General features: G+C 39.2%; 1 protein-coding gene and 1 long non-coding RNA gene across 16 annotated transcripts in view; one reads left to right on the forward strand and one right to left on the reverse strand.

Annotated features, from left to right (window-relative positions):
• Window positions 1-25,511, reverse strand: part of LOC110466689 (single-stranded DNA-binding protein 3-like) — a 106,522-nt gene that overhangs the window by 15,539 nt on the left and 65,472 nt on the right. For all 8 annotated transcript variants that reach the window (XM_021523372.1, XM_021523368.1, XM_021523367.1 and 5 more), the window contains 5 exons: window positions 22,332-22,409; window positions 20,441-20,492; window positions 624-694; window positions 356-456; window positions 115-166 (listed from right to left, as the gene is read on the reverse strand). In XM_021523372.1, coding sequence (XP_021379047.1) covers window positions 115-166; window positions 356-456; window positions 624-694; window positions 20,441-20,492; window positions 22,332-22,409 — 354 coding nt within the window. The remainder of the gene's footprint in view (window positions 1-114; window positions 167-355; window positions 457-623; window positions 695-20,440; window positions 20,493-22,331; window positions 22,410-25,511) is intronic.
• Window positions 1,189-25,511, forward strand: part of LOC110466691 — a 39,814-nt gene continuing 15,491 nt past the window's right edge. Inside the window, exons 1-5 of one of the 8 annotated variants that reach the window (XR_002464766.1) lie at window positions 1,189-1,859; window positions 4,088-4,223; window positions 15,796-16,005; window positions 16,331-16,590; window positions 16,720-17,075. This is a non-coding gene — a long non-coding RNA (uncharacterized LOC110466691). The other 7 variants (XR_002464759.1, XR_002464761.1, XR_002464762.1 and 4 more) reach the window with 7 other exon arrangements.

Here is a 25,511-nt window from a genome sequence, read left to right on the forward strand (position 1 = left end):
TAAGCACACGCACTACTTTAGGTAAGAGATTATGCCCTGGGCTCATTACAGGATAAATTGGGTAGTATCCCATGATTTGTGAAAACTTTTTTAGAGTGTAAAGCATTTACTTACAGATGATGTTGTGGGTGGCCATGGTCTGTTTGCTTGTCCCCCTGGCCCTGGCCTGCAAATATTGTACACAAGGTCATCAGGTTATGTATTACACACAAGGTCATATGTTATAAATAGGTCAGTCATAACCTCAAGAGCGCAGTCCTACTGTACAACAAAATTCAACCTACAGTTTTTATCTTTTAATTCCCGATAACTATATATTAAACATCAAAGTAGCTCCATGGATCGCCATACTTACATAGACATAGGGGGCATGCCCCCAGGTCCAGGCCCCCCTGGGCCCATACTGTTGGGAGGAGGTCCCCTCATACCACCCGCATAGTTAGGTAATGAGTCGTACTGAAATACACAAAATAAACAAATTTAAGCATCGTCAATGGTAAGAAACATTTAACATATCTAAAATATTGTGGTTTTAAACCCCGAAATATAGTCTGTATCGATGTTCATATTAACAAAATGGACTATATATGTCAATGATAATGAGAAACAGAAAAAATCCTTACCGGGTTCATAGGTCCAGGCATGCGTGGTCCCCCGGGCCCCATCCTTGGCATTGGTCCCATACCAGGATGACCTAAAACATACAAAAACACCACTCCATGAGTACACTGTAACCAGCCAGGCTGATGAAAATATAGGTAATACATAATAATTGTGTTCTCAAATTCAAAAGGATTAAATTTATTTTGCGAGCTAAGCTGCTTGGCATAAAGTAATGCAATGAGTAGTAGAACTCTCTGACCAGGAGTCCTCCATCTTAGAAATCACTAAACAGAAGTACTGATCCAGTATCCAATTCACTTTGATCAGCAACGGAAGCCTGTTCTGCCCTTTGTTAATTGGATTGCTGTGTTCAGGACTACATCACCGTGACTTTCATCTGACACAATACCTTGTCAAAGCGTTTAGGTCACAGCAGTACATTTCATCTGCTCTACTCAAAAACTCGGAATAAACTTTTTTTCTAACCCGTTAACACAACCCAAACACAAGCTGAATAAATAAGTAAACCATTAACAAGCAAACTTCATTATCTAAAATCACTTAACTATTTTGCTGAAGGGAAACAATTCTCTCGACTGATTTTAAACTGGCATGAATTTTGAAACAGGATTTGTTGATGTAGCGCCATGTCGGTGAGATAGGTGAGGAATGAGTGCAGACAAAGCACGACCATCAGTTTATGACTATGTGTCTATTTGTCAAACTACACTCAGCTTTGATCATGAAAGCCATTGATTAAATTTTGAAAATCCATTACCGATTTTATAGTTTAATTACACCAAGTTTTTTCCCCTCAACCAGTGAGTCCTGCGCGTAATCGGATAACTATTATCAAACGCTACACGTAATTCCTGCTTTCAACAGATATTTCTGTAGCCTGGGGCATCCATATCACTACTGAAAGCTTAACCAATTACAGTAAACAAAACAGTGACTTGTAAAAAGCCTTCGTTCACAGGAGTGCCGCACACTGCACATTATTCCCAACCATGCTGCAAAACATGACCTGTGGTTTTTTCAATCCGATATTTAAGCTTCCAATCGAATAATTTTGTATTCCCACTTCTGTCATTTTCAGCAGATCTAGAATTACATCATTTAAATTCTCTGTCATGTGGCCCGCTGTGTCACAGAATACTGTATACAGAGAAAGAGCTAGGCTGGTCACTGTCGACGGGATTTTCATTCGGTTCTCAAGCAAACAACGACATCACACCCCATACGTTGGAGGACGGGTGAGTTTTTTTTTCTCATCATCCTGGTCTTTATATAGCTCCTTAACTGTATTAGTTACCTGTATGACATGCTATGTAAAAACTGGGTAAGAAGATTTTACGATTTAATTTTTAGTGAATTTGGTTTTGATTTAAGAGATGATAACTACCAGTAACAAGGTAAGAGAGGCCATTCCATCTATATATATAGACACCTTTCATTCAGCAATTGTATTGACTTGCTTGGTTAGCTAACTACAGCTCAATTGAACCTAGATTTACTACTTAATTACATGTATTACAGGTACCTTAAATACAGGTATCTTACTTCTTAATCACAGGTATTACAGGTACCTTAAAACGGGTGTCTTACTTCTTAATCACAGGTATACAGGTATCTTACGTCTTAATCACAGATATTACAGGTATACATCACACGATTATTGAAGATCAATTGATGACATAACACTTCACGTAAATAGACCAGCAGATATGGCTGTTTGTACAAAGCTACAGTTAAAATATATATGTAGAAATGACCTGGACACACTGGGTAACTGTTATAAAGATTGTACACAAATATACACCGACCCTCTCAGTGTTCCTGAGGAGAAAACCATTGCTAGATTTAGTTGTTACCGCAAGCCTGTTTTTGTCATCATGGCAAAACTTTCTGCATCTCCAACACTTGGGGTACATTTGGTATACACATCACATGTGGGTACGTCTCTCACAAAGAAGATGGTCGGGAGAATCGGTCCATTCCTGGCACTCTATCTAAAGGCCCCCCAGCGAGTTCTCAACATGATAAGAATGAAGATGAAATAGAATTTACGACTGCACGAAGAAACATGGAAATGAGATAGTTTGACGTTGTACCAGTGTACACCAGTGTACATAGTAAATAAGACAACATACAAAGACTGTGGTGACGACTAAAAACCCAAACAATGTACACGGCTTTATCGCCTGGAGGGCAAAACACCATATTGGATTACCACAGCAACAGCAATATCCCCAAATATCGTAGGAAGTACTTGAAGTTAAAATGAAATTAACTTAAATTTCCTCCACACCAGATCCAATAATGGATGACGGAAATCAATTTTCCTCTAACAATTGGTTTCTAAATGGGTTTATTTGCTTCTATGGTTATCGCATGTTGCCTGGATCAGAAAGCTCTTCCCAATTTCACGAACAGTCATTTTAAAAAGTTTGCATTCAACTGTCCATATCTTAACATGATGACACAACTTGTACCAAGATAAGAAAGGAGTGGAACACGGTCTAATGGACGGTAGTGCCATCCAGTAAAGCATAGAAGTCTCGTAACACTTCTATCTATATGTTTATATGTAATCGAGTCGTCTAAATATGTGAATGGTTTGGTTCAACGAGTCGATATTACTTGTCAGAGTGTACGTACATGTTAGGGCCGCCTATCAAACATCAGTCTAATCAGGGATGCATTACTTGTTCGGTGATTGTAGACCTCAATGGCTCCACTATCTCCTGGTGATATTTTATATGGAAAACTATCCCCAACTCGACTGCCTCATCATTCACTACTACCAACTGAAAGGAGAACTCTCTTGTCAGTTTCGCAGAGTGAAAACATAAAAAAAAATCTCATTAAATTTTTAAATGAGAAAAAATGTTTTGATGATCATATGGAAATGTCATCCATTATGGATTTAAATTGGAATAGTGTGTTCCATTTGCTGTGTGAGGATTGCTTGGTGATGAGAGCTGTGTGGACAAGGAGACTTTACTTAGGGACATGTCTATCCCATTACGAGGACCAACAGTCAGAGTGTGACATGCTTCCGCTCGTTGTCGGAGTCATTACTATGATATGTTCCCAGTGTTTCTACTTCTTCATTTCGACACTGTGGGAATGGTATATCTAAAATGTGATGTAAATATTTCATTATGCCACAATGGGAGCATGTATGTGCATTAGCAGGCTAAACGAGGAAGAAATAAAAACCTGCCGATATATACAAGGTGTTGCACTAATAGAAAAGGAATGCAATGACTATCGAGCCGTAACTAATTTACTTGAGCTACTCCAGCAGATCAACCAGGGCTTCCTCTCTCCATTACAATGCTCTATTTCATGCCATGTAAATTGGTGTATAATTTACTTGAAGGCATGAGAAGCCAGGATTAAGTCATATACAGCAGTTATTTGCATTAGTATGTAATGGCAACTTCACCTAATGTACACACACATGTTCAAAACACAGGCAGACGGAGAGAGATGGAGTTCCACTGCAGTTAGAGAGCCACACTCCACAACGCAACATATAGTCGGAGAGGAGTTTTAGTGCATGTGGAAAACTTGAGAAACAACCAACCCCATGTTAAATCTTGGATAGCAAGGTAAGACATATGTCTACAACTATATCCAAGCATGTGTGTAGTAACTGGTCTTGTGATCAGATTCCTCTGACAGAAATAGTTGTATTAAACAAGCAATCCAATGTTTAAAGGTTTTATTTCCAGGTCTATTGAAAAATCGGTTTTAAATGTATGGCAAATTTACTCTAGATGTAACAGATGTCTCATAAAAGCATTGTAACTATTAAGTAAGTGCTTTCAATACAGAGAAGTATTTTTATCTACACAAGAAAAAACATTAACTATCATCGATGTAGCCGTAATAAACAACACAGGAGACCCATGAGCCTCGTAGATATATGCCTGTCTTTAACCTATCAGTCCTGTGTCCTGTAAGCCGTAAAACATGTCTGGGATCTCGTCTCAATCTTTGTGGACATATTTTTGACACGAGAAGTATAACCACCAATTAAAATGCAGATGCCTAAATCGAATGGCCATTGATAGACAGGTTGATGTGTGCCTACAGAGACATTATGTAGAACAGAGCCTAGACATCCCCTTCTTATTACACTTTATATTGGCTAAATGTACCACAACCTGTGTTCAAGGCTCCTGATTGACAATCCACCTAATTTGCATTGTGATTAGGTCACCTTTATTGTTTGTACTTGCACCCGAGGAAATTAATTACGTATGCATGATAACTCAGGTAATTACAGCTAATCATAGGTAATAATATTTTCTTTCATACAGATATTAGTGATTTTGCCAAATCAGTTTTGAATTCTATCCCAATATTTCAGAAAGTTGTCTAACAAGATTAATGCTGTAATCAAGACTGGTGGTCAATATGTGGGGTTAGTATTTGTCCTCGATTTGAGGGTGTAAGACTGTTTGTTGGTAGGAGATGTTCAAGGTTTGATTAACTCATTCACCCCTGAATTTCATAATGAACTATTCCAACCTTTGAATTGGAAGAGTTCAAATGTGTCTCCAGGGGTGAATGAGTTAATGCTGTATATTCGACTGGTGGTAAATATGTGTTGTAGATTTGAGGTATAATAATTTTTGCTGGTAGGAGATGTTCAAGGTTTATGGGGTATGCTACTGGTGTCAGTGTGTCATACAAGTTACGTGACTAGCGACACAATCTTTATTCATCAGACACAAGGTGCCGCTCTGTCGACCATCATAAAGTGTGGAACTCCGGAACGCTTGCTCCGGTCCATTGTCAGTGGGAATTCATCATCCAGGATTGCATTACAAGTTTTTTGTTGTTGCAGTGGATGAGCGGGCCATTATCAGTCTATTTAAAATGAGATATCTATCGCTTACATCTTTATGGTAAAGATTCAACATTCAATCCAATAAATAATGATGGCTGGCACACAAAAGCTTTTAGCAACAAGGCGACTAGCATTTCCGAGTTGTCAATAACACCCCAGTAGGGCAGGTCTTCATGAGGAAAGTTTATGGTATACCCTCACCAATCTCGGTACACATACACACACAGATAAACAAACTTTTTATTCCGTCTTGTCACAAACACTTGGTATTGAAGTTGGCTCCATTAACATCAGAACCCGCCAGTGTCGTTGGGCAAGCCAAATATCTCCAGGCCGTCCAGTCACCAGGCAGCGGTCTTAGACAGGCACAAATCCCATTTTGGAAGAATAACAAATAACGTTGCTTTAATCTTAATTCCGAAAATTGATGGTGATGCCTAGTCCATACGGACTGGAGCCCCTAGTCTCCCCCTCCAAGGTCTAAGTCATGCAATACTCGGCCAGGGTAATCCCCCGTGATGAAGTGACTTAAACACACAATATTGGCCTATAATTCTCCATGGGACCGGCTACGCTTTATCTGTTCCCTACAGAAGTTGGAACGTAAATGACTTTGTGTTGCCCAAATGCCAATATTTTCATAAGCAATTTTCCCTTGTCATTCCTGACAATCCCCACATCTCCAATGATTGCCTAACTACCCACAATGCAGCTCGGCACTCACAATACTCGCCGCTCACAATATAAGTCCTGTCAATTGAAATAAAACAAATTGTTCTCCTGTTTGATAATCTGTGGACCAATAATGTCTCGGTCTGAGATATGTTTAGAGAGACAGAACTTATACTTTGACAAGGATAATTAAAAATTAATATTTCCTAAATCCTGGAAGACTTCCTAGTATTTCATTGCTAACCCCTTAATTGAACTCTCGGAACACTATAGGCATTTTGTTTTTAATGTTGCCGTTGCTCCATGTAAATTCATCTCTGGAGACAGAGGATAGTTTTCAATAACTGTCAAGCACAGGGATTCCATTCCCTGACAAAGTAGGACAAGCATACAAATTGAAACACAACAGATTTTAATAACACTTGGATTTCCCTGCCTGGCAACTCCTAAGACTGTATACAAGGCGTAAAGGTTTCTATCCCTATAAGTGTTTAAAGCTCCTACCCTAGGCACATTGTTGTGTAGGCATCCTGCCTTCCCTTAGCACCGAGGCGTCTCAACCTTATCATCAAACACAATTATTAAGAAATGATCCCCAACTGAACAGCATTAATGACAAGAAACTGGAATTTGTAAAAATGCCTGAAATTGGATTTTCTGAAATAATTTATATGATAATTAGCCCTTGATCAGCCTCAAGTAGGAGATCTGGCCCCAGTAATCTAACTTTGTATTACCTTCATTGCCCGCTGCTTTGAGCAGCAATCTGATAAATTTAACATTCCTACAAGACACGAGCCGGCTCTTTGATCAACAATGAAACAACAATTGGGAGAAAGGCAGCCGCCTGGTGAGCTATACTTGTCATTCGTTGTGAGGGAATCCTTACTCAGCATAGGGGAGTACTGTTTACAAGACGAATGGCAAACATGGAGAATATCCGCCATGTCCTCCAAGTCTAATGGGTGTAGGGGCGGCATAAATCAAACATGCTTTTTCATGTGACAGCACAAAACTGATGACTCTCTTCAACGTTTTCCAGCGCTCGGTATTCATCATGTTCATCATTAATTCTCTATGGATTTAGCCATCCCAAACAAGAAGCCGTCAGCTGATAATGATATCAGTCTTGTGTCATACCAAATTGCGTAAGTATTCAATATCATATCTGTTAGACTGCCTCATGTGATAGAAGAATCTATCTTTTTTTTAAACACAACACGATAATTTGTTTGAGAATGAAGGCCTGTGATCTCTATAGTGTGAAGAATGGTCCAATCACTGGAGCTTGATATCAGAGAAACGGCTAGCCTTCATCTCCCTGGGTCACTTCTAAATGCGACTGGGCGCTTCCCTTATTGGGGTGCTAACCAAGACGTAACAATGTTACATCTGATATTGCCAAGTTGTGTGGCACACACAGGAAAAACACAATTTACGGGCTTCACTCTCACATTATTTCCACTCGATAAGCTGCAGCAAAAATTGGCTAGGTCAAAGTTCACAGTGGTTTCGACATTACATTGGGGACAGCAGACGGTAATCAACACGCTTGCATTATACCCTCCAGTATCAAGTAACTACTACATCAAGATGTTGCAGAAATCAAAAATTATTTTTGTCCCCATTTTCTCAAAATTATACCTAGCAGAAGATGACTTTTTAAAGCAGAACAATATCATGGATATAAAATGGTGCTGTTCTTCACTAGAACGCAGTGGGGGCGGAATAACTTATTGGTTATGCATACAGAATTTGACAAAGGGAGGTAACCAGTTTATCAGCAGGAAGTTAAACTAATTGAGTTTACATGACAATAAACATTACGCCGACCTAGCAGTTTTTGTACCTAGATGTGGTGACCCTGATGAATTGACACGGCTCTCGGTTCTGTACACATCTAGTTCGGTCCAGTGATGATCTTAGCTGATCATCAAAAACGCATGAATTGCTATTCCCGAGGCAAAGGACACTTCAATCCACTGCTAACCAAGGGGATATAAATACACTCAACAGTTTCATCAATAGACAACAATCTGTAGATCAATAATTTAAATCTCTATTAGTAAAGTAGGGCTGTTATAGACCCACATCAAAGACCTACTGGAACATGGACTTGATGTGATTATTTCCACACACCCTGCACTAGATTTAAGGGCAAGGGGTTTTCTGTATTAGAAGCGTCTGAGGAAGGAGGTGTGAGGAGAACCTCAAAGTTGTCTCCCCTTCCAAGACTCTCCCAATACGTACACATATTACAGAGGATACTTCAAACAGGAAGATGTTACTGTAGCCACCATCCTGAGTGAAACTTCATTTCTACATTGTTGCTGTGATGTATGTGGTTCCTTTTTTTCCAATTAAGACACTAACATCTTTAAACATTTATATCGCTTCTACCTCCAGCCAGATGTGTAAGTAATACTCACAAAAAACATGATTTAGTTAGTTTCTAGCCTGTACATTACCATAGCCGAACCTAATAGTCACAGCAGTTATTAGATTTCCCAAGTGCTCTCAAATGCCTTCTTTACAAATGTAATACATTTGCTCATTCAAAGCAACAATAAGTTTTTTGTAACAAGTGTCTGGTGTGTGTGACAGCAGTCTTTTGTACACCTAATATCAAATCAAAAACATTTTTTCCTGAGAAGTTTGTGATCCTAAATCACCTGGTGTTAAAAAAATCCCCAGTATAAATTACACTTTGACATAAAACCCAATTCAAATATCATGCATATCAAGTTGTTCAGATAGACTATATACACAGAAAAAAAATCACTGAAAATTTTCAAAAAGATATAAACAAGATAAACATCAGATAAATTTCATGACGGTAATAGGCTTATATTTGCAAGGGGATACGTAACCCTCCTCAGTTTCTCAGCATTATGAGTCTCGGCCCCAGGAGACAGAGTACTCAGGTGATCAACCTGGGAACATTACCTTATCTGATAAAGGCTCCTTAGATAATAATTATCAATTCCGTGATATAAATACCGACCAGGAGAAGCCGCGGTCTCTCTGGATCACAGCAGAGACATACCTTTGATATCGGTGACAGAAACATATTTCATTCCTTCATGAACGTCAGCAGGAATATTACACCTTGTTTAATCTCCCAGAAAACTCTATGAATGATGAATGATGACAATTTTTTTTCGGATATTAAATATATTCTGTCGTGCCTGAGATATGAGGGTGTGTAGTGTGGCTAGATCTGGGAGAGAGGATAGGTGATTAAGTGGTGGAATTCTGGCGAGAACAGGTGCAGCGTGCCGCCATAACAAGGATGTACACCGCGTGGTGAAGAGGTGTGAGCCAACAGTTCATGTTAATTTCATAAATGTCAATTTCACACAAGATTGTGACATGCGGAGTGATAAGCCTTCAACTTGATCAACGGTAAAACACTCAAACAGATCTACAGCAGAGAAAGCTCACAGCTGACGAGAGTCAGTGCCAGCCTCAAAGCTGAGGAGGGATTCTGAGACTCTCACAGCTGCCGAAAAACTCCTTAGCTACGACATTAGTGAGGCCATACCTTAAGAGATACTCAGTGAAGCTCATTGCTCAGGGCAATGTGAAGCCAGTAGTTGAGTAGGAGGCTCACTGTCTAGGGCAATGTGAACATCATAGCTAAAGAGAAGGAGCATGAGACTCAAATTGCTTGAGACACAACAAAGCTAAGGACACTGTTATAAGCTCTTAGATACACAGACAAAGTGAAACTAATAGTGAGGGAAATAGTGCAGCTTCACACCTAAGGAAGACCACCCTCCAGGAAGTCTCAACTCAGTGACAGTATTTTTGTCAACGAATATTTATCATTGTAACGAGTAGGAGCTATGACACTTCCATTTATCTTGTTCAACAACAAATGGGAATTAACTTTGACAGCTACCTAATGAAAGCTTTACCTTCATCATGCCGGTTTTGTAAATGGTTAAGTCATGGAAGCTAAAGTACACTAAGGTTATCAAGGTATGTATGATATTTAAAGCTGTCAACTGTGGTGAGAACTTATTTCTGAATTTTGTGTGATATCTAAAGCCTGTCAAAATGGAATTCCTCGTAGCTTCTCACAAAAGAGAAATGCTGTGTAAGCTATGCCACTCTTATCCTACACTGCGTCTACTTATTACACTTCCTGTCATTACCTTCCACATTTTTACAGACGCACCAAGGAATCAAGAAAGATGCAGAAACTTTTCTGATATTTTAGATAGATTATCAGCATTGCTGAGACAAGTTTATTTAGTCCAACAGTATTTGTTTGCAAACTTCTTGGATAACTGATATGAAAGATATTATTACAACCACAGGCAGAAAATACAATTCAAAGTAACACTCACACAAAACTTGACCATACTCATGGAAACTTAAAGATGAAGTACAGTGGGACCTTGTTGCATAATAAAACAATTTTTATTTACTAACAGAAATAAAACTTGATCCTAGTAGGCCTAGGACTACAGATGATGGACACGCTTTATGGTCGATACCAAGGGGAGTTCTGTGCATCAATCATAACCGTGGCATCACTTATCAGGAGATTTGGCTGTATTTATCAACAGTAGATAGACTGGTACTTACACTGAAGAGATATACAGCCCTTTCACATTATAGTATCGTGTACTGAAAAACCCTCACGACCATCATCCCCATCATGTTCTGGGGCATACAACCTACCACAATCAAGGGCAGACAGCCATGTCATATAAAGGGGCAGACAACTGTCTTAATTTGGAGGGATAAAACATTAAGGAGCTGACAATCCTGTCAATCTCAAGGGCATTCTTGCCACACTAAGGGGTAGACTCCCTTGTTGTACTCAGGGGCAGACAACTCAACATACTAAGGACCATATGACCCAGTCACATTCAGGAGATAAAAGAATAGTTATGTAACCCTGTTTCTAACCTATAATTGAATTCTGAGAGGAAAACATTTCTAAAGGTGTCCCTCTCCATTGAGCTCCCCTCCCGTGTACGATGTAGTGTGTATTGGCCACATAATGACCTCCCCAGGCTAGTTTCTCCCTCACATGTTTCTGTTGTACTGACTCTTGTTTATGTATTATGGTATTGATTATTTTCAAAAACGTAAATTGATCCAATTTAACTGAGTGGAAGCAATTATCACGCAACAGCATTAGGATTGCTGCGGCAACACTGGAGCTTCGACATCTCTCGAAATGGGGTAAGCACCCTTCTCGTTTATGGTAGACCTGCTACACCCCAGGCTCAAGTAAAAAAAGTTAACTACATGTGCCATAGCCCTTTTAAACTGTTGCACCACAGCTACTGGGCCGAGTTCTATAGATGTGAAATCCTGTACAATGTAACTTTATAAAATTGTTATGCCAGTAGCATTGGGTTTTTATCTCATACACATAATCCAGTTTGAAAGATATTGTTTAAAAACATTTCCCCCGACAGTCATTCAAGCTGGAACTCCAATGTGACTTGTGAGAGGAAAACCTCATGTCTGGCAATGCTAAGAGAATCGTTCATGTCATGCTAAAAGTATGTCATTAGCTCGAAAATGCATTACCAAAGAGAAGTACATGGTTAGATCTAAACTTGACAATAAGTGTTGTGTGGAGGATTGCTATATCAGTGTGGAGAAATCCTATAGTACAACCCTGCTAATGGCTCCACACTTTTATCTTTGAGGGGTGCTGTTCAGCATGCTATCAGGTAATGCATTGGCAAAGTCACTTTTCAATTAACCATAGTTGAATAAATTTGTTAAGATTTGTTACATATATCCTACAAGTTGGGATTCAAAATGTTCCCAAACAAATGAAATTGAATATCCATATTTCTAAATAATGCTTAAAATGTCATTTTGAAACTTTTTATTTCAAGATAACAAGACTTGTAATAGCAATAGGTCTCTTTAAAATACAATTGTGGTAAAATTCATTTATAGTTAAGCATCATAAACGTTCTGGTAAATTAACTTTGCACACAAATTGAACATTCCTCCATGCACAGCTGGTGAATGAGGTAGGCGAAGACAAAATTAATTGTAGCCACTTCAAGCTGTCCTGTAGCCTTAGACCAGCCTTACCAGGTTAACACGTTTAGCCCTTTGGAAATCACAGTGGTAGCGTGTTCTTATAAATCCTTGCTTGTTCCAGCCATTGCCATATCAGCCAAGCCTAATTATAGGGGGACTGTTAAGTGGGGGTTACCGACAACCTTATTAACCGTGGCCAAATCATCATATGTTTTTGAGCTGGTGTCATTAGACGTCCGACAGATTAAAACTTCAAAGACATCTCCAAGTATGATTAGTATTGTGCAGGCCCCAACAATGTAGAGCCATGCCTGAGAGGCCCTGATAATGTATAAGTGTCAAGTGTCATGAAATATATAACTTGGGTCCTTCAGTCGGCTGGCATTATTAGCAATGAAAAGGAGAATCATCACAGCGGTATTGGTGAATATTGTTCAAACGTGTAATGAATGAGATTTAGTGCTTGTGTTTTGCATGCTGAAAATAATGTCCGACAGGAATGTCAAGTCAACTATACATGATGTGGAGGAACAGATCAAACAGACCAAGCTAAGGATGGGGAGGCAGATCACATATCGCCTCACTGGAACAAGTCCATTTATCTAGGGCATTATTGAATGGTTTGTATTCTGTAGATAAGACCACAGTAATACTGATTACCCTGGAAAGTGGCAGGCAGCACAAACCAGCAGCTTGTACACCTGAAGGACTCTAATGCATTAAACTGCCACGGGTTGATAGAGTTGTTTTTAACCTACAGTGGATATGTGGCGTGTTGGACAGAAATGGAGAAGCACTTACTGAGTCCATCTTTGTGGCCCTGGAGGCAGTGAAGGGATTTAGACCTGTACAAGCACCTGTTTTGTGGGAGGGTGGTGGTAAGTCTGGTGTGGCCAGTGATTGGATACAAGCCCCTTTCTCTCCTCAGCAGTCTCCAGTGACAAGCTGCCTGGGAACTTCCTCCAATATCCCAGTCTGCACTGGATACAACATGATGTATGACTTGTGAAACCTGCAGATGGGGAGATCCTCCAAAGCCATACAGTGTGTGCTGGCTTCCTAATGGACAAACTCACCACAGCAGTAGGAGGACTCCAGCTAGCTACACAGAGAATGCCTACTCTACACCTCTGGTCACTGATTAACACTGTTCATAATGCCTTGATTACATTGTGCCAGTATTCCTGTTTTTCGCTGGTGATTCTGACCAGGAAAACCTACAGAAAACTTGTCACAGGTTTACAAGCTTTGACAGCCACTGAAAGGAATCCAATGTCAACATTGCTGCTGTTTTTATTGCCCTCCTTTACTGAAGAGTTCTCAAGAGGGGGTAGGCTCGCCTCGCACTATGATATGATGCAGAGACAGATAACTGTAGCTATGTTATTTGTTACACACAAAAAAACTCAGATGGCGATGGATTTTTGGTGGAAATTATTCGTAACCAAGGTGTAGTGAACTTTAATATTCATAGTCACTTGGGCTAAAGATATCCAAGTGGCAGGCCATGGATAGTGATGGGCTACACATCACATCACAGGCCTCCCTGTACCAAATGGGTCCAGGCCCGATAGGCTTGTCTGTTCTGGACACTGGTCAAATCTATTATTAGAGGAGATGTCCTGTCCAGAGAGTGGGAAAGGTTCAAAACTGACCGATAACATACACAATAGATGGGGCTCATCGTCAGCAAAGGAGAACTAGTTCTGGATAACCTACCAAGGTAACAACTTTCTATTTAGTATTACAAAGCGATTGTATTTATACACAAATTATGTCCAGATTACACCACTAAGACACATATTCTAGAGAAAAGCAGCGTTATTAGTGCAAAGCTTTCAAGGCATTTTATGCACAAAACATGTAAATATTTGCCTAATGTTGAGCGATGTTTGAAGATAAAGAGAGGTAGGTCAGATTACATGAGTATTTCAATTTGATTTATTTGACATGTGCCAGCCATCTGTTACTGCATTTATTGCCTGTTGTCATGGCAGAAATAGATGAAGATAAACAACATATTCAAAGAAGGCAATTTGAAACCAGGAAATATGAAAAGGAAATATTGTATGGTGAGTTGGTGTATATATTGTCAAATTAATGAAACAGCTTTCAGGCTGATACACCACATGTTGCTCAGCTTTATCACGTGAATCAAAATATGTGACAACAGAGATGGTAGCCGGGGCCTTGGTTACCAATCACTGGACCTAGTGATGGGGCTATTTACATTTATATAGGTTTGTTTAAATAGCTGTATGCCTTTCTAATGGGCCACAAAGTAAACCAGCACAAACGGATGTTGAAAGTTCTACCACCATCAGTAACACACACAACATGGCTAATTATTTCATGAAGAGATATCTGTGTCCATCTGAAATGGCTCCAAGACATACAAGCTAGAGCCCTTCATCTTAGGACATCATCTACAAGAAACCTGTTCCTAGAAACATCATCACATCATCACCTGCTTGGATGTGGACAAGGTAAGATCTAGCTAGTCTTCTGGCTATCCAAACCACACAGGGAACAACTTGATTTGTATACGTTCCTTACTGTAAAGACCAGTTGTTATAACCGTATCAAATATTTCAGATGTACGGTATACCTCTACATGGTAAAGCACAATTGTACAATATATTATGTAATGTTTAGTTACACTGAATTATATAGAGGTAAGTGGAAAATTAAATGTTTATTAGGTAAAGTCTAATTTGTATCATAAAGGTTCATAGGAGGTAAAGTGAAATGTACATTAAGATAAAGAAGTAAAGTATAGGTAAATTGAAAATGTACCATACTTTTGGTAAAGTGCAATACATTAAATAAAGTGTAATTGTGTATATGTTATATGTGCTGTGCTCACATTAACAGGTCTTCCTGCCCCATGGAACAGCACTCAGCTTTATCATATACTGATAAAGTTACTGTTTCTGAATGGAGCACACAAAATCAGTTTATTTTCTTTCTGAAGGTAATTATCTGTGTAGTTAATATTCATAACTGTATAGAGAAGAGTGGATGGGCTGTCTGGGGCTTCACTAAGATATTGGTATGTATAATGGCATCGAGATATTATCTCTCCTGTTTCTTGTCAATCAAATCAAGACATTGGAACCCAGGCAAGGCCTACGTAGAAATCACATGTTATTTGGTTTCCTCTGTAATTACATTGTTTTTTCTCTTTGCATGCAATTTGTTTTGCTTGGTAACCAGATAGATTTCCTCTCCATTTTTTTTGCCTGGTATGTAATTTGTTTTGGTGATTGAGTATGTTGATTTTTCCTTGTACAGAATGTAGAATTTTTTCTCTCCTGTATGGTAAGTTGATTTCTTTCCCTTGTAACTATGTAGATTTTCTCTTTTCTTTCTTGCGTTAAATGGCCTTTGACCCAGGAAGCCAAGTATAGCAAGCAGTCCAAGGTTAGGTGTACTGCCCGATTGATGAGTGAGAGTCTGTCACTGGTCATGGTGTGGAGTCTGACAAGCCTACTGGGTTTGTTGTCCAACTCAACATTACCTAGACAGACAAGTAGTGTCACAGGGTTAAACCTCTCCACAAGTCCAAATAAAGTACCAGGGCTACATCGCACCTCACCATCATTTCATTTTTCATGTATTTCCAGGAAATGGACACCACACCAGAAGACTGTAGTCCAGACATACCAACAAAGCTACTGATTGACATCATGGACCGTAACGTGACAGCACCAGACATGGGGATGCTAGGGTGTTATCTCCCATTTCGGTGGTACAGAGGAAGGATAAGCCTGGCTAGGAGCCGATACACCTGTCTACCTGTTAGTGTGTTCACCTATGGATGAACACCATGATAGGTGTAATACCTGTGATAGGTGCAGTACCTGTGTAGGGCCACACCTATGGATGGAAACCATGATAGTTGTAATCCCTGTGATAGGTGCAGTACCTGTGTAGGGACACTCTTATGGATGGACACCATGATAGTTGTAATGCCTGTCATAGGTGCAGTACCTGTGTAGGGACACACCTATGAATGGACACCATGATAGTTGTAATACCTGTGATAGGGGCAGTACCTGTGTAGGGACACACCTATGGATGGAAACCATGATACTTGTAATACCTGTGATAGGTGCAGTACCTGTGCAGGGACACACCTATGGATGGACCCCATGATAGGTGTAATACCTGTGATAGGTGCAGTACCTGTGTAGGGCCACACCTATGGATGGAAACCATGATAGTTGTAATGCCTGTGATAGGTGCAGTCCCTGTGTAGGGACACACCTATGGATGGAAACCATGATAGTTGTAATACCTGTGATAGGTGCAGTACCTGTGCAGGGACACACCTATGGATGGACCCCATGATAGGTGTAATACCTGTGATAGGTGCAGTCCCTGTGTAGGGACACACCTATGGATGGACACCATGATAGGTGAATACCTGTGATAGGTGCAGTACCTGTGTAGGGAAACACCTGTGAATGGACACCATGATAGTTGTAATACCTGTGATAGGTGCAGTTCCTGTGTAGGGACACCCCTATGGATGGAAACCATGATAGTTGTAATACCTGTGATAGGTGCAGTACCTGTGTAGGGACACACCTGTGAATGGAGATAGTAGGTGAAGCCTGTGGATGATACATGGTGTACGGATAACTTGTGACAGGTATAATACCTGGAGATGGATACACCTGGCCAGTAATTAGATACAATTTGTGTGCTAGGAATGTGTTGTTTATTCCAATGTTTATCTGTGGTTCTATACAGATATGTGGGGAATGTACCTCGTGTGTTTTGAATATAGTTTTGCCTGTTATTCCAACATGAGAAATTTCGGATTTATCTTCTGGGATTAAACGGGAGGCTTAAACCAACATCATGTCTGCAAGCCTCCACACACACTTTGTCTAATAAGGTAAGCATACACCTTTTATTCAAAAACCATATTTCAGTTCCACAATTTTTTTCTAATAAAATAATTTACATTCTAGACAGTCTTGTTGCCAACCTTTTTTCCCTGGGGTTTCCACCCTCTCCAGTTCCCCCTTTGAGGCTGTCAAGTAATTGAAAAGATCATGCATGCAATGTCTTGGACGAAACAAGCTCGGAACACAGAAAGTCTATAACACTTGGGCCCAAATAGCATTAGTGATACAAGAGGTTAGCGTAGTTGCTGCTGCGACTAAAAGGCTAGATTCTTTAGTTATTGTGGGGTATCATTTCATCAGGCACACGATCAAAGCCCTCCCACTACATTAATCAAACCTTTACCAACAAGTCAGTTCAATACACTGGGATACTTATCAAAGGAAGTTTTTACACAAGAGCTATTGGACTCTGTGCAGCTACAGATACTACAATGTCTCCACTGATCAAAAGGAATCGCAGATAGCATACAGGGCCACAGAAACAATATACCACCACTACAGGGCATTACTCTCAACTAGGCTTTTTATACTCTTCTATATGAAATTGGCTCACGTTCCATGCCAACGATAAAATTCAATAATGATCATTTTAATATCAAGTTGTTCAGATTTATTCCACAATAATTGCCTTGCTCTTGATGAGTATGGCCAGGCTTGTGTTGTCATGCTAGTGGTGATGCAGGTACGAGAACGGATTACATTCTTGGCTTCATTAGCGTATGACAGCTCATCATGCTAATATGACTAACTTAACGCAGGATATGTGCTCGCTGGAACTTTCACATTTTTTCCCCCTTTTCTCTTTTGCTTTTGCAAATTAGAGAAGATTTTATCTGTGCAAGCAATTAGCTTTAGCCCGTGTCTTCCTTGTATGGGCACTGGTGTAGTTTCCAGTGTCGCCATCAATACGGCTAAGGATCCTCCTCAGGTATAGATACACGCATGCATGCTTTGTACACAAAAATGTATATAACATTCATTGTGAATCTATTCCCCGTCAAATTTCACTACGAAGTAAGATTGGAAGTGTGTTCTGGCTCCCTGTTGATAACCACATACAACTTACGCCTTTCATTTCTCCTGCAATGTCACTGATATTTATCTCTTTGTGAGAATGTGATAGGGAAATGAATGGTAGACTACTTGTGCTATGGACGTCTCCTCCACTTGAGGGTATACACAGTGTATATTGGTCCCCCATTACACTAAATAATGGATTAACATCCATTCAATAGCCTGAGGAGCTCAGGAGGGGAGAGAGGGGAGGGGGTAGAGGGGAGGGGGTGGTATTGATATTTACACGTATTACACACTATATCATATGCCTCCTTATCTAACAGGTGTGGCCCCATTCAGCGATGACATCAATTTTTATCTGGCTGGCTATTCTAATACTTAAATACCTACACACTTCTCAACTTTATCGATCCTGACATCCATATCTAACTGATAAGCAGTTCTTGTATGAAAACATTGGATAGCAATATCAATTTCATTCCTACAGCAAAATCACAAACTTCAATCAATGTTTCTTACCAAACACTCAAATCAAGAGTAGATTTCTGAATTCATCAAATTTGAAATTGACAAATTGTATAGAGGGCTAAATTTTAAAGCCCAATCGATATACAAGGACAAGTTCTCCTCTTCAAAGCCTGGCCATCCTATATGCAGGGTGATCAATTCGTCTCCTGTTCCCGGTATTCTTGACAATCTGTGTAGTACACTCAAGCAAACTCAAGCCAGTCTGTCATTTCTAAATTATCAATTGCTTTTACAATTGTTGGACAAGCCAGAAGGCAGAATTGAGTATGATTAGGGGATAGCGATATTGTCTTGTGACTAGAAGCTGTCACCACCCTACCCCCTCCTTCCCCCTACCTTCTCCGACAGTCCAATTCCTCTCCCAAGGAAAATCTATTGGTTTTCATGTAGGGCAGCATGGAGAAGAGACCAGCAATCGTTTTGATTAATGAACGCTCTATTTTCCTCCTGACAGCCCTATTTCAAGCCTGATCGGCAATAAATGCTTTCAATAATGGCTGCTCCAAAGAATCAACAGTAGATATGTAGAAATAATGGGGGATTTGCTCTGCTATCTATACACTTGTGATGGCCATGGCTTCAGGCAGGGAGATACAACCAGACCTACTGGGAGGGACGACACAAGATTGCTATAACCTTCGGGGAAGGAGGTTGGAGCCTGCCACAGCTGCTGATGATGTTATACAAAACGTTTTGTGGTAGTTATACGATGTGCTGAATGTCATCATTTGTTGAGAGTGCTACTTGAATCCCTCTGGTAACCAGCCTGTTTTACAGCAGGCTGATCCATTGTCAGGCCGTACTCTTCTCCACTAGATTGCTGATGGTATTTCCATCAACTATGGGGAGGAACCAGCTACTTGGGAGAAGTAATCAAACAGTTCACAAGGTAGGAACTCGTCTCTGATGAAATATCTTTTGGTTTTGGTTGGCGAATCGTTCATGTCTTGGTTTCAGCAGATAAATTGGGACAAAGATTTGGTTTTGGTGATAATTTCTGTCACCAAATCAAAAAAAAATTGGACATTGTACTCAATTTTGTAACATAGTCTTTTACATAATATTTCACAAAGTTTGTTCGTAATCTTAGTTATCTTTGCTTCCATGATTAAGCAGACATTGATGGTTAACAACACTAATGTAACGGTCATTCACTCCAGAGCTGATATATTAGTAATTGAGGATCAACTTCAGTTGGTTAATCTTAGTGGCCATATCTACCTGGAGACTCTTGTCCTGGCCTACCATTCTGGGGGATAGGGTGCTTGGTGAAATCCCCACTGTGCAACACACACCATTAACATTCCTTGTACGACAACCTGAAGCCTTTAAACATCCAACAACCTCTTCCATTCAAGAAAGTAACTCAGAGGCTTAGGAATGCTTCATTAGTCTCTGCAAGTGTCCCTTGAAGAAATGTGTTTGAAGTTTTTCTGTGAAAGTCCATTAGCAGGCTACAAATTTCCCCCAACAATATTTACTAAGCTCCTTGTGTACAGTTTAACTTGCTGAGAAAACACACAACAACAGTCACAAAGCTGTATGGGGAGAGTTGACCTTGCCACTGTGACCTTGAAGATTGTATCAGATCACTACTATCAATATTGGGGCTTTACTGTAATCTGACAGGAAGTTGTACAAGTCAGTTGTAAAGACAGGTTTTTTACATATATTGCTGTTTGCCACAATGGCAGGCACTATCACCATGTTCAGCACTGGGTGTCAAATCAACTCCATATTGGTGTTAGAACAGAGGTCACCATGGTATGTAAATTTGCAGGGGTCAAATGTCATTGAGGTCACTTACCTGGTCTGGGCTCCATGCTGTTCCCCATTGGCATCTGGCCTGTGCCGCTGTTCTGTAAGGTACAAATACAGTGTTAGTCCAAAGCTGACAAACACCAATACTTGTGTGATATAATAACTGATATTGTGGATTTCTTTCACTATGCTGTCAACACCGGTAGAGGATCTGTGGAACTCTTCTTTACAACAAGGACATTATACTACATCAGGGAAAAATTTACATGGTAAGGCATTCAATTTTATTGTAAAACATGTGTCTTTTAGTAAGTCTATAGTGTTTGGGCCTTGTCAGAGATAACATGCTACACCTTTGTCTTTTAGTAAGTCTATAGTGTTTGGGCCTTGTCAGAGATAACGTGCTACACGTTTGATGGGTGTTATCATATTTGGGCCAAGATGACATCATCCATGAGGTTGACATATTTGGGCTATTGGTGCATAGCATCTTTGGTAACTCAAACAGCTACCTATCTGGATAGGTAGTCCAGAGTTGGAGTTATGGGACCTATTTTAAATACAGTGCATTTATTCAAATGTCTTCATTAAACTAAAACATAATGTGCATGGAGACGCAACCACCTGACCACAAAATATCTTTTCATCTCTGTAACATTCAGATGTCATATGAACATGTAACTGTTCCAGTATGACCTTTCCATTGTGATACGACAAGCGGTCCAATTAATGTCACGAATAACAGACGTGACAATATCGGATCAAGATGGCATCAATGACAGCCGAATAACTGTTGGAGAAAATGTTATAATGTTTTAAACTTAAAAAGAACCAGGAATGATTTTCCATTTCATATGGAATTTGTGACTCTCATCTTGGTTAAACCTTGTTTATGAAAACCTCTGTACTGGTTTATAAAACCTTATTCTCCAATGACATGATAAGTCATTTAAATATCCTACATAACATTTTAGAACCTTGAAGATAAAACTTGAGGTAACATTTAAGCTAATAATTCTTTGAGCAAACATTAGGTCCTGTTAGGTCTTATTCCTAAGCTGTAGTCTTATAATTACTGTTTAGTGTGTTTAATTTTCCTGTGATTTCGTTGAATGCTGCGTGTGGAGATTGGTATTGTAATTTATGTACCCAAGTAACAATTGACCACTAAAATATGGCCATCAGAAGTTGGTCATACCTGCTTTACTCGACAGCTCTTTTTAACAGATAAACTGATAGTTTTTTTTATCTCATCCATTTACACTGTAACACACAATCATACCTTTGTCACCGAGACCAATCAATTTTTGTTGTAAATAAACTGTCATTGAGCTGTGCCCTGTACAGGTAATTGACGTCAAGTACTGATGTCCATTGATGTTTCCTCAGACGAGAAGGCCACTTATAATCATCCCATAAGTTTGAAGTGCAATTACATGATACCATAGCAGTTTTTGATGATAACCCGATAGCAGTATATTATTTCTATGTGCACCTGTTCTTGGTTTTTTCTAATCTAGTGTGCCTATTTATTGTACCGTTGGGATTAGCTTTCACAGTCAAAAATATCTTCGATTCATCTGGACGGCTATTTTTTAATTTCAGAAGTGTTCTCAATTCATCTTGAAAGCTATTTTTTTAAAAAATATAAGCGTTCTTTTTAAATATTGGAGTGAACATACTTTGGTTGTGATTGGTGTAAAGACTTGAGGGTGGGAAGAGAAAAGACAGAGTGATTTACTTAATTACAGAGGCTACCAGAATAGGCAGACAATTTTGTTATCTTAATTTATATTGGGGTGAATTTGAGTTTTGATAAAACATGAAACTTTCCAGAGAAGTTTAATTCAGAAGCTCTATTACATTGCTAATAATTTTATATTTTTCAAACTTGTTTGGAGGTTAAAATATCAAAGTTATTTTTTGACTTTACTTACATTGAAGTCTACTTGATTAGGTAATCGCACTGACCCAGGACCTCGCGGACCACCTGGATATCGCGGTGACATAAATGGCTGAAAATAGAAAATGACTTCATTAAATACCGTTTTATTAAAGCGATATGCTACAAATCTGACATGAAACATTTCAGTCACCAATTCAGATGCTAAAAAAAAATCATTATTTAGTTACATTTTGAATTACATATTCAAAGCACATGTTGATAATTCTCCTGTGATTGATGGTTAAATCTATATAAGGGGATAAAACAATATCATTACCATTTCACAAAAATGTTTTATGAGAAAAGATAATGAGCAAAAATATTTGCACATTTTAAACATTAGCTTACAAATTCTCTTAATGAAATCCTGACAAAAGCAGCTTATTTATGAACAAATAAATTATGACACAAAAATTACACCAAACATTGTTCTCTCACGACAAAATTTAATAAATCACACACACAAAACTCTTTTTGGCCTCTCTTCCCCGCAATATGAACAGAAGCTGATCACAATTAAACATGAATAATCAAAGGCATTACGACGTCTGAAATAAATATATAGCCCATACATCAAGCTGAGTGACAGGCTGATGAACAAGCATGTATTTGTATTGACTGGTTAAGTTTTTTTATGACCATGAGATTCATGTGCATAGGTATGCATCGTATGCCCACATCCTCCTTAACTTGTCTTTGTTACACTTAATAGCATACAGAATGCCAATAGGTCAAACTGATCATGCAAATACATGTAGATAAGTTTCCAGGCTTATACACTGATCAATCCCAGAGTTTTTTTTGCGTGCACCAAGACTCCTTTCCTTTCTACCTGGTCTGAATCAATAGGCACTAAACACGACACACGTTTTATATAAGGCCCCAAATAAACTCAATTTAGAATTTAATGCCTAAAGGAAACAGTCTATGAATATTAAACTGCCAGCTGAAGATTTTGTAAATACGTCTTTCACAATATTCTATGGAAATATTCAACTTGTAAAATCTAATTATCAACTCACATTTTTCATTGGCCAACAGTGTTTTTGAAATGAATAAAATGAATACTTTTCCATTATTGTTAACACAATGACTTAAACGCAAGAAAACGTCATTCTTAAAAACGTGGTCTGGAGAACTAAATTTAAGATGGCGTCAGCACAGTAATGAAAAATAAATACAATTATTCTGGAATTACGTCAGGATCTACTGACAGTAAACATTTATTTTTTCTAGCTCACACTTTTAATTTTCTTTCCCTACAAGTTCTGTCATCAACAGAAGATGCCACAAACTCTTATCCTTGTCACATAGACTTCTTAATGTTTAGATTATTCTTTGTCGCAGGTTTCTTGTGACTCATTTTCTTTTCTTGGCAACCTTTGTCAGAGATGCTTGAAATCTTAAAAAATATTGCACAAGTTGATAAACCTTTGTCATTTGGACACTTGAAAGATGTCCAATTCCTACCCAATTTTTGTTTGCTTATTCTTGCAAGCTATCAAATCTTGATAATAAAGATCAGGAGAGGACGGCTTTGTGCAACAACATGTTGATTACAAGATGACCAGCATGACTACGATTCATCCTGTTCAGAGAAACAATTTACTCTCAAGTAACGATTCCTACTTTGGATGGGAAATATCTCATCATGGCTGTATTAGAGCATTTCCTCTAATGGTAGCCATCCATTCTCCAGGGACAAGAATGCAAGGTAGCCATTTACTCTCATGATGATGACATGACCTTTGACCTACTTGACAGGACAACCATCATTCCCTACTCGATCATTGTAATGCTCCATTTTCCACTCGGAGTAAAACAATCATTGTAATGCTCCATTTTCCACTCGGAGTAAAACAAAGGACATAATGTAGTTTTAGAAAGTGCTGCCATCGCCATGGTTTCCTGTCAGGAAGCCATTGGCTGTCTATTTGCCATGCCTCTCCTCACTTGGCCTGTCTGTATGGCGTAACCTGCAAGGTGGCCATTACCCAACCTGTCATGGCCGCTACTAGCACTTCACCAGCCATGAAAGAGCCATACGGTGGTGGCCAGGGTTTATACAGCCAAGTCGAACTATCCTCCTCCGTAACTTTATGTACTACCTGTCATTGAAGCATTAAATTGTCAACTCTCCTGGGGTGTACAGTAGACATCACCACGACTTAATTGTACTCCCAGTAGAGTTGAGTTCTTATCTGAAGTGACAGAGCTTTCAGGTGCCAAGGGCAGTCACATTTGATCAACTAATTCCCCCATTGTGTTTCTGTTTTGTCTCCAATCATAGGGGAGCATAAATACATTACAGAAATCAGTGTTCATTACAGCCATTTTTGTTAAGCATCAAACACATATCCACAAACATCAATTATGTAAAAATAAGTTCCAGCAGCAGTGTTTCAACTGACATTTTGTCATAAAAATTTTGTTCCAACAACAGAAGAACTACTTTTCACATAACATAAGTTCACAGTGTCCATAACATTGGAACCATCCTTCTCACTCATCCCAATTTTGGGAATGGATGATCTGATTGTTCCCAGCCCCCACCCCCCATTCCTTCAAATAAATGTTGAAAAATGCATGAAAGGTTTGTTGTTGGGCTGAAGAAAACATTGAGAGATGGCACGTTTCCATCATGTGCTTCATACAGCTTGCTTCCAAGTAGTTTGAAAAAGCATACTGGTATTTTTTTCCAATTTCTCCTCACTAAAATTTATCGTTCACAATGTAAATGGAGATTTTCTGTAAGAAGCAGTACAAACGGGCTGATTTTGTTGTGATAATGTCTATTTGCATCATTGCATGTCATATTGAAGGTCGAGTGAACTGGCACACATAACCAACATGTCATACATAGCAAATTACATCACAGCAAAACAGCTTCCAACGAGTCCCCCATTTGGCAATACAAGCTTCCGTAATTCATTAAAAGCTGAGCAGTGGAAACCAGGGGAGAAAAAACAACTTCACAGGAAATGTAAAGGGCTCTGATTAAAAGCTAGTAAAACTAGATGTTTTCTCGAAAATGGAGATCATTACCATCCAGATATGTAATAGCTTTCAAAGTACCACCAGGAACATGCACATGTAATTACGGGCGTACATGTACTGAACACCTAACTCCCAAAGGAGAGCTGGAAAATTCCAAGTGCATACAACACAGGCT

This window comes from Mizuhopecten yessoensis, unplaced genomic scaffold (assembly GCF_002113885.1).
Source record: "Mizuhopecten yessoensis strain PY_sf001 unplaced genomic scaffold, ASM211388v2 scaffold11141, whole genome shotgun sequence".
Taxonomy (NCBI): domain Eukaryota; kingdom Metazoa; phylum Mollusca; class Bivalvia; order Pectinida; family Pectinidae; genus Mizuhopecten; species Mizuhopecten yessoensis.